Source organism: Pristis pectinata, chromosome 1 (genome assembly GCF_009764475.1).
Source record: "Pristis pectinata isolate sPriPec2 chromosome 1, sPriPec2.1.pri, whole genome shotgun sequence".
NCBI lineage: Eukaryota > Metazoa > Chordata > Chondrichthyes > Rhinopristiformes > Pristidae > Pristis > Pristis pectinata.
The window spans coordinates 143,880,808-143,894,542 of NC_067405.1; the positions used below are offsets into that span (position 1 = coordinate 143,880,808).

The 13,735-nt window shown below is 45.1% G+C and overlaps 1 protein-coding gene across 2 annotated transcripts in view; it reads right to left on the reverse strand.

The window, feature by feature from the left end:
• The window catches only part of ttc7b (tetratricopeptide repeat domain 7B), a 374,815-nt gene that overhangs the window by 204,665 nt on the left and 156,415 nt on the right, over positions 1 to 13,735 (reverse strand). For both annotated transcript variants that reach the window (XM_052013468.1, XM_052013458.1), the window contains 2 exons: positions 8,305 to 8,442; positions 4,034 to 4,117 (listed from right to left, as the gene is read on the reverse strand). In XM_052013468.1, coding sequence (XP_051869428.1) covers positions 4,034 to 4,117; positions 8,305 to 8,442 — 222 coding nt within the window. The remainder of the gene's footprint in view (positions 1 to 4,033; positions 4,118 to 8,304; positions 8,443 to 13,735) is intronic.

Here is a 13,735-nt window from a genome sequence, read left to right on the forward strand (position 1 = left end):
TCTGCTTCCACCACTCTTTCAGGTTATGCATTTCTGATTATGATTTATTATGTAAAAGAGATTATCATTTCCCCTCTGTCAACCACTTCAAGTTTGCATCTGGTTACATAACCACCAACAGTGAAGGTTCCTCCTGTCAATAATCAAAGGACCGCATAATTTTGGGCATGTCTAATGAATCTCTTCTTACCCACTTTCCTGTAGTAAGAGGAGTTGCTTTAATATGGCACCTTTCACATCCGGACGTATCCACTCTTTCCTCTGCCTATCACCCATCCTCACCTGGATCCACCTAACACTTGTCAGCTGTTGCTCCACCCCTTCCCCGAACTCTTTATACTGGCTCTCTCCCCTCTATCTTTCAGTCCAAATGAAGGGTCTGAACCTGAAACGTCGACTGTTCACTTCCCGCCACAGATGCTGCCTGACCCGCTGAGTTCCTCCAGCAGTTTGTTTTTTTGCTCCGGATTCCAGCATCTGCAGTCTCTTGTGTCTCCATATCAGTGTCATTGAAGTCCTCTGGAATAAACATCCCAGCTTCTCAGATTTTCCCACACAACCAAGCACCCCCACCCCAGTATCAGGCTTCTCTTGCAGGGAGGAGCAGTGGATTGGTCAATGTTTTTTAAAGCAGATGCTCCCAAATGTTTTTATTGCACCATTCCATCGAAAGTTTTATTCTGCCCTACCCCTATTCCATTATAATTATAAACATTGAATACAATCTTACTTTTCCATAGTTGCACCTGATCACAACTCACCACACACCCTCTATCCCTCCTGCCATGTTTGAAAACCTGTTCTCTAAAGTTTAGTCCTTATATCCACCACAGCCAGAGGGTTAAACGATGCTGTTGCAAACCCAGGGAAAATATATGGATATCCCCTTTGGAGTTAATCACATCACTCAGTAGGGGGTTTGGGATCAACCTCCACTCCCGTAGTATGAACATATAATCCAAGCTAAAAATGAGCTGCTGGAGGAACTCAGTGGGTCAGGCAGCATCTGTGGAGGGAAACGGACAGCTGGCACTTTGGGTTGAGACCCTTCATCTAGATTGTTCATCTAGACCCTTCAGGGTCTCAACCTGAAACATCAACTGTCTATTGGGACGCGTGTAGAGTATCGCATTCAATTCTGGTCGCCCCATTACGGGAAGGATGTGGAGGCTTTGGAGAGGGTGCAGAAGAGGTTCACCAGGATGCTGCCTGGATTAGAAGGCACGTGCTAGAAGGAGAGGCTGGACAAACTGGGGTTGTTTTCTCTGAAGCGCTGGAGGCTGAGGGGAGACCTGATAGAGTTTTTTTAAATTAAACTTCATTCATGATGAAATATATACACACAAAAATAAACAGTGCAAAAACCTTTTACTTTCTTAGTGTCATTTGGTCAATACGTTCAGTAGAGTTAACACTTTTTCTTCTAAAACATAGCACCATCGCCACTCATGCGGCCCCCTGAGGTGATCCACCATTTCAGTTGTTTGAGGGGCTTCCCCACCCAACTCATCCCCTCCATGTCTGGTAGCGGAAGGAGCCCAGGTTGTGGTCCTTCCCCGCAGAGCCTTAGCAGTGGTTGCACCGAGCTTCAGTGCCTCCCTCAGCCCATACTCCTGAAGCCTGGCACGTGTCAGTCGGCAGCATTCCCTTGCAGACATCTCGCTCTGCTGGAAGACCAACAAGTTTGCAGAGACCAAAGAAAATCACCAAGTTGATGATCTTCCAGTAGCACTCAATGTCTGTCTTGGTGTGTGACCCTGGGAACAGCCTGCAGATCGAAGACTACTCTGTTACACAGCTGCTTGGGATGAACTGAGACAAGGACACTTGCATCCTTCCCCACACCCTCTTAGCAAATCCACAGTCTGCAAAGAGGTGGGTGACTGTCTCTTCCCCACCACAGCCGTCCCGAGGGCAGTGTGTGTTGGGGATGATATTTCGACTGTACAGGAAGAATCTGACTGGGAAGGCCCCTCTCACTGCCAGCCAAGTGAGGTCTTGGTGCTTGTTGGTGAGTTCTGGTGATGAGGCATTCTGCTAGATGATTTGGACAGTTTGCTCAGGGAACCACTCCACCGTATCCATGGAGTCCCTGTCCCGCAGTGTCTGCACGATGTTCCGAGCTGACCACTGCCTGATGGACCTGGTCAAAGGTGTTTGCTTGGAAGAACTTTTCCACGAAAGGACAGGTAGTACAGCAACACCCAGCTGACTGGAATGTTGCATGGCAACGGGGCCAGACTCATTCGCCACAACACCCTGATCGAAATTTATAAAATTATGAGAGGCATAGATATTTACTTATTAGTCACATGTACATCGAAACACACAGTGAAATGCATCTTTTTGCATTACTGAGAATGTTCTGGGGGCAGCCCGCAAGTGTCGCCACTCTTCCGGCGCCAACATAGCATGCCCACAGCTCCTAACCCGTACGTCTTTGGAATGTGGGAGGAAACCAGAGCACCCGGAGGAAACTCATGCAGACATGGGGAGAACGTATAAACTCCTTACAGACAGTGACGGGAATTGAACCCGGATCGCTGGCACTGCAAGGTCTAATACTAGAGGGCATACACTTAGGGTGAGAGGGGATAAGTTCAAAGGAGATGTGCAGGGCAAGTTTTTTTATATACAGAGAGTGGTGGGTGACTGGAATGGGCTGTCAGGGGTGGTGGTGGAGGCAGATACGATAAAGAAGCTCTTAGATAGGTACATGAATGTGCAGAGAATGGAGGGATACGGACCATGTGCAGGCAGAAGGAATTAAGTGTCATTAGCTTAACTGGTCTGGCACAACATCATGGGCCAAAGGGCTGTTCCTGTGCTGTACTGTCCTACGTTCTAGATGCTACTCGACCCACTAAGTTCCTATAACAACTTTTTTTTTGCTCCAAATTCCAGTATCTGCAGTGCCTTGTGTCTCCATATCATCCAAGCTGAAAGTCTAGTGCAGTATTGAAGGACATGGCATAACATGGAGGGAAACAAAGGACTGAAGATGCTGGAATCCAGATGAAAAACACGATAATGCTGGAGGAACTCAGCAGGCCAGGCAGCATCTGTGGAGAAAAGCAGGTCGTCAACGTTTCGGGTCAGGACCCTTCTTCAGGACTGAAGATAGGAAAAGGGGAAGCCCAATATATAGGAGGGAAAAGCAGAGCAGTGATAGGTGGACAAAAGAGGGGAGGTGGGGTGGGCACAGGGTGGTGATAGGTAGATGCAGTTAAGAGATAGTGATAGGCAGGTGTGGGGGAGGAGGGGAGAGCAGATCCACCGGGGGATGGTCAAAGGTAAGAAGAGGGTAAAAAAGGGGGTTAGATAAAAGAGAGATAGACTAGGAAAGGGAATAAAAGAAGAGGCATGGTTGGGAGGGGTTGTGGGGTGGGGGGGGGGGAAGGGGCGTGGGGATTACTTAAAGTGGGAGAATTCAATATTCATGCCGTTAGGCATAAAATGGAGATGAGCCTACCCTCCCAGATGGGATTAAAAGATCCAAATTATTCAAAGAAGAACAGGCAAATTCCCTGCACTCCCTGACCAATACTTATTTTTTACCCTACAACAGATTATCTGGTCATTATCTCAGAGCTGTTTATGAGACCTTGCTGTGTGCAAATTAGCTCCCGACACTGAGCAGTGATAAGAAAATGCTTCCATTTCTACAGTGCCTTTGATGTTCCCAAAGCACTTTACGGTTAATTAAGAATCTCTGAAGTGCAATTACCAATGTAAGGTGCGAAATACTGTATAGTCAGCTAGTGTAAAACAAAGCCAAAAGAACAGCAATGAGATAAATGACTAGATTAACCATGTTACTTCAGTGAATTGAGGGACAATTATGGTCGAGGACACCAGGTACACCTCTTCAACTGAGCATGCAGACGGAGTCTCATCTGAAATGCAGCACCTGGCCCTTCCTCACACACGGCACAGTTTAAGCAAAGATGGTAAATTGTTTTGACAGTTGCAATTTTACTTGAATCAACTGGAAACATGTTGCACACCTCACATTTATTTAATTACCACTAACCTTGCCAGCAGCCATCAGAGACAATGCAAACTGGTACCAAAGGTGAAACTCCTCAAACGTAAACTTCATTGCTCGTTCCAAGCACTGGAAGAGAAAAAAATATTAAAACACTTTCATTTCAAAAACCTGTCACAGATTGTCTTATGTGATGGTAGAGTTGACAATAAGTTTTCCCTCTTGTGCTCATAGACTGCTGCCTTTCATGGGAATGGGAGGGACGACTGAAATGCAGACAAGGAGCTGAGACCAAAACAAAGGACTTCTGGATGGAGAGAATGAAGGACTCCTGACATAATGCCCAGCAACAGCAGGGGTAGCTTGTGTAAACCCCTCCTCACCAACAGTCAGTTAGTAACAATAAAAATTACTCCCGTTTAACTAGTGCTTTTAACATAGTAAAAACATCCTAAGGTGTCATAGGGGCATCCCATCGGCTACCTGTTTATTCTCTCAATCTTAAATCAGAAAGTTGTCTGTTTAAAGTCTCAGGCCAGGAATCGAGGACACAGGGATGCACAACAGTTATAATTTGGAAATAAACCTTTTGGCCTGATCAGTTCAAGTTGTATTTATCCTCAAAAAGCATCTGACCACCCTGCTCCCTTATCCCTTAAACCCCCCCCCCCCCCCCTTATTCTTCTACTTGGAGTCATGGAGTTGTACAGCACGGAAAAAGGCCCTTTGGCCCATTTGTGTCCATGCCGACCAAGGTGTATATTCAAGCTAATTCCATTTCCCAGCACTTGGCCCGTATCCCTCTGAACTCCTGTCATCAGTATACCTGTCCACATAAATGTATCTAATGTATCTGCCTCAACCATTCCTCTGGCAGCTGGTTCCATATATCTACCACCCACTGTGTAAAAAAAAGTTGCCCCTCAGGTTCTTATTAAACCTTTCACCTCTAACTTTAGAACTATGTCTTCTAGTTTTTGATTCCCCAGCCCTGGAAAGACCACTCACCCTACCTATGCCCCTCATGATTTTAATTACCTCTTACGAGATCACCCCTCAGTCTCCCACGCTCCAAGGAGTAAAGGCCCAGCCTGTCTAACCTCTCTTTATGACTCAGTTCCTCATAATCAAAGACCCCACCCACCCAGGTCATTCTCTCTTCTCTCCTCTTCCATCAGGCAGAAGATACAGGAGCCTGAGGGCACGTACCACCAGACTTAAGGACAGCTTCTACCCCACTGTGATAAGACCATTGAACGGTTCCCTTATATGATGAGATGGACTCTGACCTCACGATCTACCTTGTGACCTTGCACCTTATTGTCTACCTAGACTGCACTTTCTCTGTAGCTGTGACACCTTACTCTGTACTGTTATTGTTTTTACCTGTACTACCTCAATGCACTCTGTACTAACTCAATGTAACTGCACTGTGTAATGAATTGACCTGTATGATTGGTATGCAAGACAGGTTTTTCACTGTACCTTGGTAGAAGTGACAATAATAAACCAATACCAAGTACTTAATTGTCAATCTTGCAAGTGATACATTCTACTCAGTATAGAGACATTTCTAATACTCCCTGTTCCAAACCATCTCAAGTTGGCCCTTGCCCTTGACTTTTCAACAGCTGGATACAGCCTGCTTCCAACTATCTTGTTGCATCCTTCCATAACTTTAAACACAATTCAGGGCAAGGGAATCAGAGATACTGCATCTGAGATGAAATGTTGAACAGAGATTCTGTCTACCCAGGACTTATTTAGTTCACTTTCGTCATTCATTGTGATCACAGGTGATATAAAAACTTACTCCGTTCACCCATTTAGCCTCAAAATATTATTATCCTCTTGTCTGACAAAGGAGAAGGGCAAGACATAGAAGCATCCACTGCTCTTTATAGGTGAGCCTGGAGCCATTCAACACAGGAACAAGCCCTTCGGCCCATCATATCCATGCTAACTAATATTAGTCCCATTTCACATTTCAATAGGAAGATCTCTTTCCACATTTCCCTCCTGAATGGACTATGATTATTCCATGTTGTTATACAAAGATCGAAGGAATCCTTTCAGTATCTTGCCACATATCTGTTATTTAATATGGATTAAGTGGTCATTTATCACTCTGCTTTAAAGTGGCAGGCTATTTGCCTGTACAGCAGTGACTAGATTTCATTAGTGAGAGGCACTAGATAAAAGCGAGTTAATTTCTTGCAGAGATTCACATGGACCTCTTCCAACCTTGATTATTGCATTCAGTGCTCTCCTCTGCATCAGCAAGACCAAGCGCAGACTGGGTGACTGCTTTGCCAAGCATCTGTGCTCCGTCCAACATGGCCATCTGCAGCTCCCGGTTGCAAGCCATTTTAATTCCCCTCCCCATTCCCACACTGACATGTCTGTGCTTGGAACCTCCACAGCCAGATAAGGCCAAATACAAACCAGAGGAGCAGCACCTCATATTCCGCCGGGGTAGTCTACAACCCGACAGCATGAACATTGAATTCTCCAACTTCAGGTAAACTGCTCCCCCTCTGTCTCTTTCTCTCTCCTCCTGGTCCACCAAATTCTTCCTACATACCAGTCTTCTCTGTACTTAGCTGCTCATGCAGTGCTGAATGTTGAGCATTCTGACAATTTAGAGTCAGTGGAAGGGTCAAGAGAGGTGATGGAGGGGTAAAGCTGGGTGTCGTCAACATGGTTTTTGGATGATATCACTGAGGGGGAGAAAATGGATGAAGTCTCGGAGGGGGTTTAGGATAGATCCCAAGCTGCACGATTCCTTTATGCCGGCAGTCAAGCAATGGCAATGGATATTGGATAAATGTCAGGATTCCCATTCCCTATTGCCCTTTACTGCACCTAACAAATGCCACTCGAAGTGCACTCAACTACAAGTTGCGTAGTCAACAAGCACTCACTTTCTGTTAAGTGGGAGAGGGATGGAAAGAGGGTCTCAGAATTAGCCAGAGCCCACTCCTCCGCTGAGTGTGCCACCATCAACTAAATCATACCCAGGAAAATGGGAATTAAAGGGAATAAAACTGCAGCTGGTGGATATGCCCAGTGAGAGACTGAAACCAGACACGAGTTCAGAAGAATGAGAGTCTAGGCTGGATTAGAATTTATAATCTATCATTGTAGATAAATGTCCCACGGCTCAGGGAAGAGAACTCATTAAAGGGCTATAGTGAAATTAGAGGGAGTGATGGGACTGCTTTGCTGGGAGCCAGCATGGACGCAACGGACTGAATGGCCTCCTTCTGTGTTGCAATATGTAAATAAGCATGGCACTTTACAGCAGGACAGATAAAAATAGTGGCTAAAGTGAGGAGGATGGGGAAAGGTTTGAGATTAAAGAGGGACCTTAGTGTTGATTGAGGCAGAGGGATTAAGAAATTGCTGTGTGTGAGTATTTATAGTTTTCATTCATGTTTATCAGATCTTATTTCTGGCAGCAATGTTTGCATTCCATCCATAGTTCATGAGCATTTGACTGCCTGGTTCTCTCACCTCAGCGGGGGACAGGGAGAGTTGGAGGGAGGGAGTAGTCAAGTAGGACAAAGGACGATTCAAACGTGGCCATCACAAAGGAATGGACCAAATACCGGAAGGGAAAAAAATTGGAAAGGTATGGGGAAAGAACAGTGAATTTCATTCACAGATTGGAATGCTCCGTCAAAGAGGAATTGCAAACTCATTTCTCAAACAGCCTCTTTTGTGCTGCATTGAACCCATTTTTATAGAGTCATACAGTTACCAAGCACAGAAACAGGCTCTTTGGCCCAACACATCCATGCAGACCAAGGTGCCTTTCTGAGCCGGTCCCATTTGCCCGCGTTCACCTATATCCCTCCAAACCTTTCCTATTCATGTTCCTGTCCAAAGGTCTCTTATACATTATAATTGTACTCACATCTACCAAGTCCTCTGGCAGCTCGTTCCAAATACCCCTCACCCTCTGTGTGAAAAACCTTCCCCTTTAAATCTTTCCCCTCTCACTTCAACCTCTGCTCTCTAGTTTTAGACTTCTCCTACCCTAGGAAAGAGACTGTGACCGTTCTCCTTATATATGTTCCCCATGATTTTATAAACCTCCATAAGGTCACCCCTCAGTCTCCTTAGCTCCAGGGAAAACAGTCCCTGCCTATCCAGTCCTGCCTCACTCAAGCCCTCCAGTCCCGGCAACAAAGAGAGGCCAGAGAGCAACACTCCATATAACCGGAGTGAAATGCAACGATGGATAATACGTACTTGACCGGTGCAGTGTTGTGTGAAGGAAAACTTGTAATCGACTGGCCTTTGGCACTTACCTCTGACAGCATTTCGTACTGTCCCCGTCTTCCCAGTGCTATGGTGAGCAGATCATAGACAATGGAGGCACTCTGCAAACTGATAACCCGATCACTGTTGTGTTCTGGGATCCGGCTCAGCACTGCATCCCTGTTAGCCTGACAAACACAAATACAGTAATTCAGTGGAGTCAAAATCTACACAAATTCTTTCAGTACTTGTTTTTTTTTGCTGTGCTCAGCAGAAGAATCAAAACAAGAGCCAAACTAGATAGAGATTTTAAATGTATGTATGTATCAAAAGTTTGCTGCCAGCTTTCATAGTCATAGAGTAATACAGCAAGGAAACAGGCCCTTTGGCCCAACTCATCCATGCTGACCTAAGGTGCCCACCTAAGCTAGTCCCATTTTCCCAGGTTTGGCCTGCATCCCTCTGAACCTTTCCTATCCACGTACTTATCCAAATGTCGTTTAAATGTCATTATTGTACCTGCCTCAACTACTTTCTCTGGCAGCTCGTTCCATATACGCACCACCCTCTGCGTGAAGAAGTTGCCCCTCTGGTCCCTTTTAAATCTTTCCCCTCTCACCTTAAACCTGTGCCCTCTGCTATTTGGTTCCCTTTCCCTGGGAAAAAAAACTATGTGCATTCACCTTATCTATGCCAACTCAAGATTTTATATGCCTCTATACAGTCACCTCTCAGTCTCCCACGCTACAAGGAATGAAGTCCTAGCCTGTCGAACCTCTCACTATAACTCAGGCCCTTGAGTCCTGGCAACTTTCCTCTGCCCTCTAGTTTCTTCTTCTCTCTGTCCTGGAGATGCAGTGAGTGTCAAAGGAGCTGGCTGACCCCTCAGGTCTCCCTCTGTCACTCAGTGATACCAATAAACTGAGGAAAGCGTGTGGATCATATCCAAGTCTGACCATGTTCTCACACACTCTCACTTTACCACCAGGGATGAAGAATCCTGGGCAGGAGTATGGAGCCTGAATGACATAATTACTCAGGGTCACTAAGAGAAAAATTGTTTCTTTGTTGTCCAACACAAGAACATGGAAGGTTCTGATCTTCACTCAGCATTATAAACCACTAGACACCATGTGCCCTCAGAGGATTCATGGGGAACTGACTTTACTGAAAACAAAGAAAATACATTGCATCATGCTTCCAAAAATAGGCAAGCTAAAAGTAGCACACAATTACAAACAGCATGAGGGAAACAGGTTGCGGCTGAACTTGAGAAAAATACACCACGGGAAAATATATTTAAATCAATTTGTGTGGAAGGTGTATGCGAATGTTTCACAGGAGGTCAGGACTGATTGAAGAACTGAGCCTTGGCAGGTTCGAGAAAAGGATCGACAAATAACCAGCTGGAAGAACTCAACGGGTCAGACAGCATCTGTGGGAGGAAGGGAATTGTCGACGTTTCGGGTCGAGACTCTGCATCATAAGACCATAAGACAAAGGAGCAGAAGTCGGCCATTCGGCCCATCGAGTCTGCTCTGCCATTCTATCATGAGCTGATCCATTTTCCCATTTAGCCCCACTCCCCCGCTTTCTCACCATAACCTTTGATGCCCTGGCTACTCAGATACCTATCGATCTCTGCCTTAAATACACCCAATGACTTTGCCTCCACAGCCGCCCGTGGCAACAAATTCCACAGATTCACCACTCTCCGGCTAAAGAAATTTCTCCACATCTCTGTTCTGAATGGGCGCCCTTCAATCCTGAAGTCGTGCCCTCTTGTACTCGACTCCCCTACCATGGGAAACAACTTTGCCACATCTACTCTGTCCAGGCCTTCTAACATTTGAAATGTTTCTATCATGCCAGGTCTCGACCTGAAACGTTGACAATTCCTTTCCTCCCACAGATGCTGCTCGACCCGCTGAGTTCTTCCAGCGGATTGTTTGTTGGTCTAGATTCCAGCATCTGCAGTCTCTTGTGTCTGCTCGAGAAAAGACTCAATGCTTAGGTAGAAGATGCAAACCTCATTAATCCTGGTAAATGCTCCAGACGAGATTTACTCTGAATAAAATCTACACCTCAACAAACAGCAAGGGTATTCCGTAAAATAACTCACATTCATATTTATCCTGCCCATTATTGGGCAGGAAACAAGGTGATAGGAAAATTACAAACTACATCAGAACATCTCATGCTGTAACCATTTTAAACCATTCCAACATGGACATTTACATCAGTGTATTTCTGACCCACAGTAAAGATATTATAAACCTGGAACTTAAGTACATTTTCTGTAAACAAGTAAAAAGTTGAAGCAAGTCGAGAAAAAGCACATGCGATTTCTTGAACATCAAATTTCTTCATAGGTCAAAGGAAAAAGACTTGTGAAGTCTGAATTTGTGAATATGAAAATTGTTCAGTAATATGATACCTCCACCTGTCTCAATCAAAGATAACAAATTTATCCAATTATTTAATTTAATTAAATGCACACTGTCTCTTTTTCACAATTGGAAGTGTATCTCAGAGGAGCACGGATCTTCTGTCCTACTCTACAATTAGAGAATTTGTATTGGATAACCCCTGCTCTGCCTGTGTGCTGAGCCTGGCCCGACTACTGTTGAAGATGTAGTCTGACTCTGTGTGCAGTTTTAGTCACCCCATTATAGGAAGGATATGGAGGCTTTGGAAAGGGTGCAGAAGAGGTTCACCAGGATGCTGCCTGGATTAGAGGGTGTGAGTTATCAGGAGAGGTTGGACAAACTTGGGTTGTTTTCTCTGTAGCTTCAGAGACTGAAGGGAGACCTCAAAGAAGTTTATAAAATTATGAGAGGTATAGATATTGTGGATAGTCAGAATCTTTTTCCCAGGGTAGAAATGTCAAGTATGAGAGGTCATGCATATAAGGTGAGAGGGAGAAAGTTTAAAGGAGATATGCAGGGCAAGTTTTATTTTACACAGAGAGTGGCAAGAGAATTAGTTGAATTTAGCATTGTGTTCACTACAAACATCATGGGCCAAAGGGCCTGTTCCTATGCTGTGTTGTACTGTTCTATGTTCTGAACCTAAAGCTGCTCAGGGTTGTCCACTAAGGCATTTCACCGGTCATATTATAGCCACCTGGGGAAGAATTGCGTGGAATGTCGAAGCACCTGAAAATAGGCACTGAAGGAACATACGAGGGAGATTAATTGATGTTTCTATCGTACTTGCATAAGAACTAGGAATAGGAGTTGGCCATTCACCCCCCTCAAACCTCAACAAGATCGTGGCTGACCTTCTAGCTCAACATCGTTCTCTGCACCACCCCCATATCCTTCCATTCATTTAATTTCCAGAATCTATTGATCTCATAGTCATAGAGTTGTACAGCATGGAAAAAGGCTACCTGCACTGCACTTTCCTTGTAACTGTAACACTTTATTCTGCACTCTGTTATTGTTTTACCTTGTACTACCTCAATGCCCTGTTGTAATGAATTGATCTGTATGAAGTGTATGCAAGGCAAGTTTTTCAATGTATGTCGGTACAGGTGAGGATAATAAACCAATTTACGTGTCCATGCCAACCAAGATGTATATTCAAGCCAATCCCGTTTCTCAGCACTTGGCCCATATCCTTTTAAACTCTTGTCACCCATATATCTGTCTACATACTTCTTAAATGTATCGAATGTACCTGCCTCAAGCACTTCCTCTGGCAGCTGGTTCCATATATCCACCACCCTGTGTAAAAAAGTTGCCCCTCAGGCTCTTATTGAACCTTTCACCTCTAACCTTAAAACTTTGTCCTCTAGTTTTCGATTCCCCAACCCTGGAAAAAAGACTGCTCACCCTATCTATGCCCCTCATGATTTTAATTACCTCCATGAGATCACTCCTCAGACTCCCACACTCCAAGGAGTAAAGGCCCAGCCTGTCTAATTTCTCTCTATAACTCAGTCCTTCCATCCTGACAACATCCCTCTAAATCTTTTTTGCACTCTTTCAGTTTACTCACATCCGTCCTATAAGGATATCTCTTGTTTTGAATGTAATTGGCAACTAAGTCTCCCCAGTCATAGAGTTATACAGCATGGAAAAAGGCCCTTCAGCCCAACTTGTCCATGCCAACTGTGATGCCCAGCTCTCGGGTAGAAAATTCCACAGATGTTTTACCTTCCAAGTGAAGAAATTCCTCCTCATTTCAGCCTTAAATGACATACCCCTTATTTCGAAATTGTGACCCCAAGTTCGAGACTTCTCAGCCTGGGAGAAACACATTCCCTCTAACTACTCTGTCAAACCTTCTATGAATTTGTACATCCAAAGAGATCACCTCTCATTCTTCTAAACTCTAAAGAACAGAGCTCTAGCCTACACAATCTCTCCTGATATGACACAGCAGCAGACTGCCATAGAGTGAAGGCATCCTGACCGCTGCCAGGAAACTGGATGCCAACCTACGTAATGGTCTACGTACGGTCGCACACCAGCTGGACAGTGAATAATCCCTTCCAGTTGTGGTACACCTCCACACTCCTTTGTGGTGCCCACAATACAGCCCGAATGCACTCAACAGCATGTGGCACTAAAGTGAAGCCCCCATTCCTCATTCTTCTAGCTGCTCTCTGACCTGGTCGGCAAAAATGATCACCAGTTTTCTTGGAGCAGAGAGCGTGCACGTCCTCCCTACCACAACTGGGCGTCCCCAAGCTGCAACAGGATGCAGGTACCTGCAGATAACTGGTGTGTTCATTTTGGTTGAGCTGCTGGCGTTCTCTAAGTCAAAAGGTTTTGGGTTCCAAGAGACTTTAGCACAAAAAACATATGCTAACACTCCAATGCAAAGCCAAGGGAGTGCTGTAATGTTGAAGGTGCTAGTCTATTGAATGAAGCATGATATCAAGGTGCCGCTCATTTTCCCAGTTGGATATAAAAGGTATTTTGAAGAGCAGCAGTGGAGTTACCTTGGTGTCATGGCCAGAAAGCATCCTATCTGGATGCAGCACGGCTTGGTACGGCAATGTTCTGTCTGGGACCACATGATTTAAGAATAAGGGCTAGGCCATTTAGGACAGAGGTGAGGAAAAACTTCTTCTCCCAGAGAGTTGTGAATTTGTGGAATGCACTGCCTCAGAGGGCACTGGAGGCCAATTCTCTGGGCACTTTCAAGAAGGAGCTAGATAGGTTTCTTATAGATAGGGGAATCAAGGTATATGGGGACAAGGCAGGAACAGGATATTGATTGTTGAGGATCAGCCATGATCTCAAAATGGCGGTGCAGACTCGAAGGGCCGAATGGTCTACTTCTGCTCCTATTGTCTATTGTCTACTGTCTAAACTGCAGAGAGTTGTGGACACAGCTCAGCACATCACGGAAACCAGCCTCCCCTCCATGGACTCTTGTCCATACCTCTCGCTGTCTTGATGAAGCAGCCAGCATAATTAAAGACCCCACCCACCCGGGTCATTCTCTCTTCTCCCCTCTCCCATC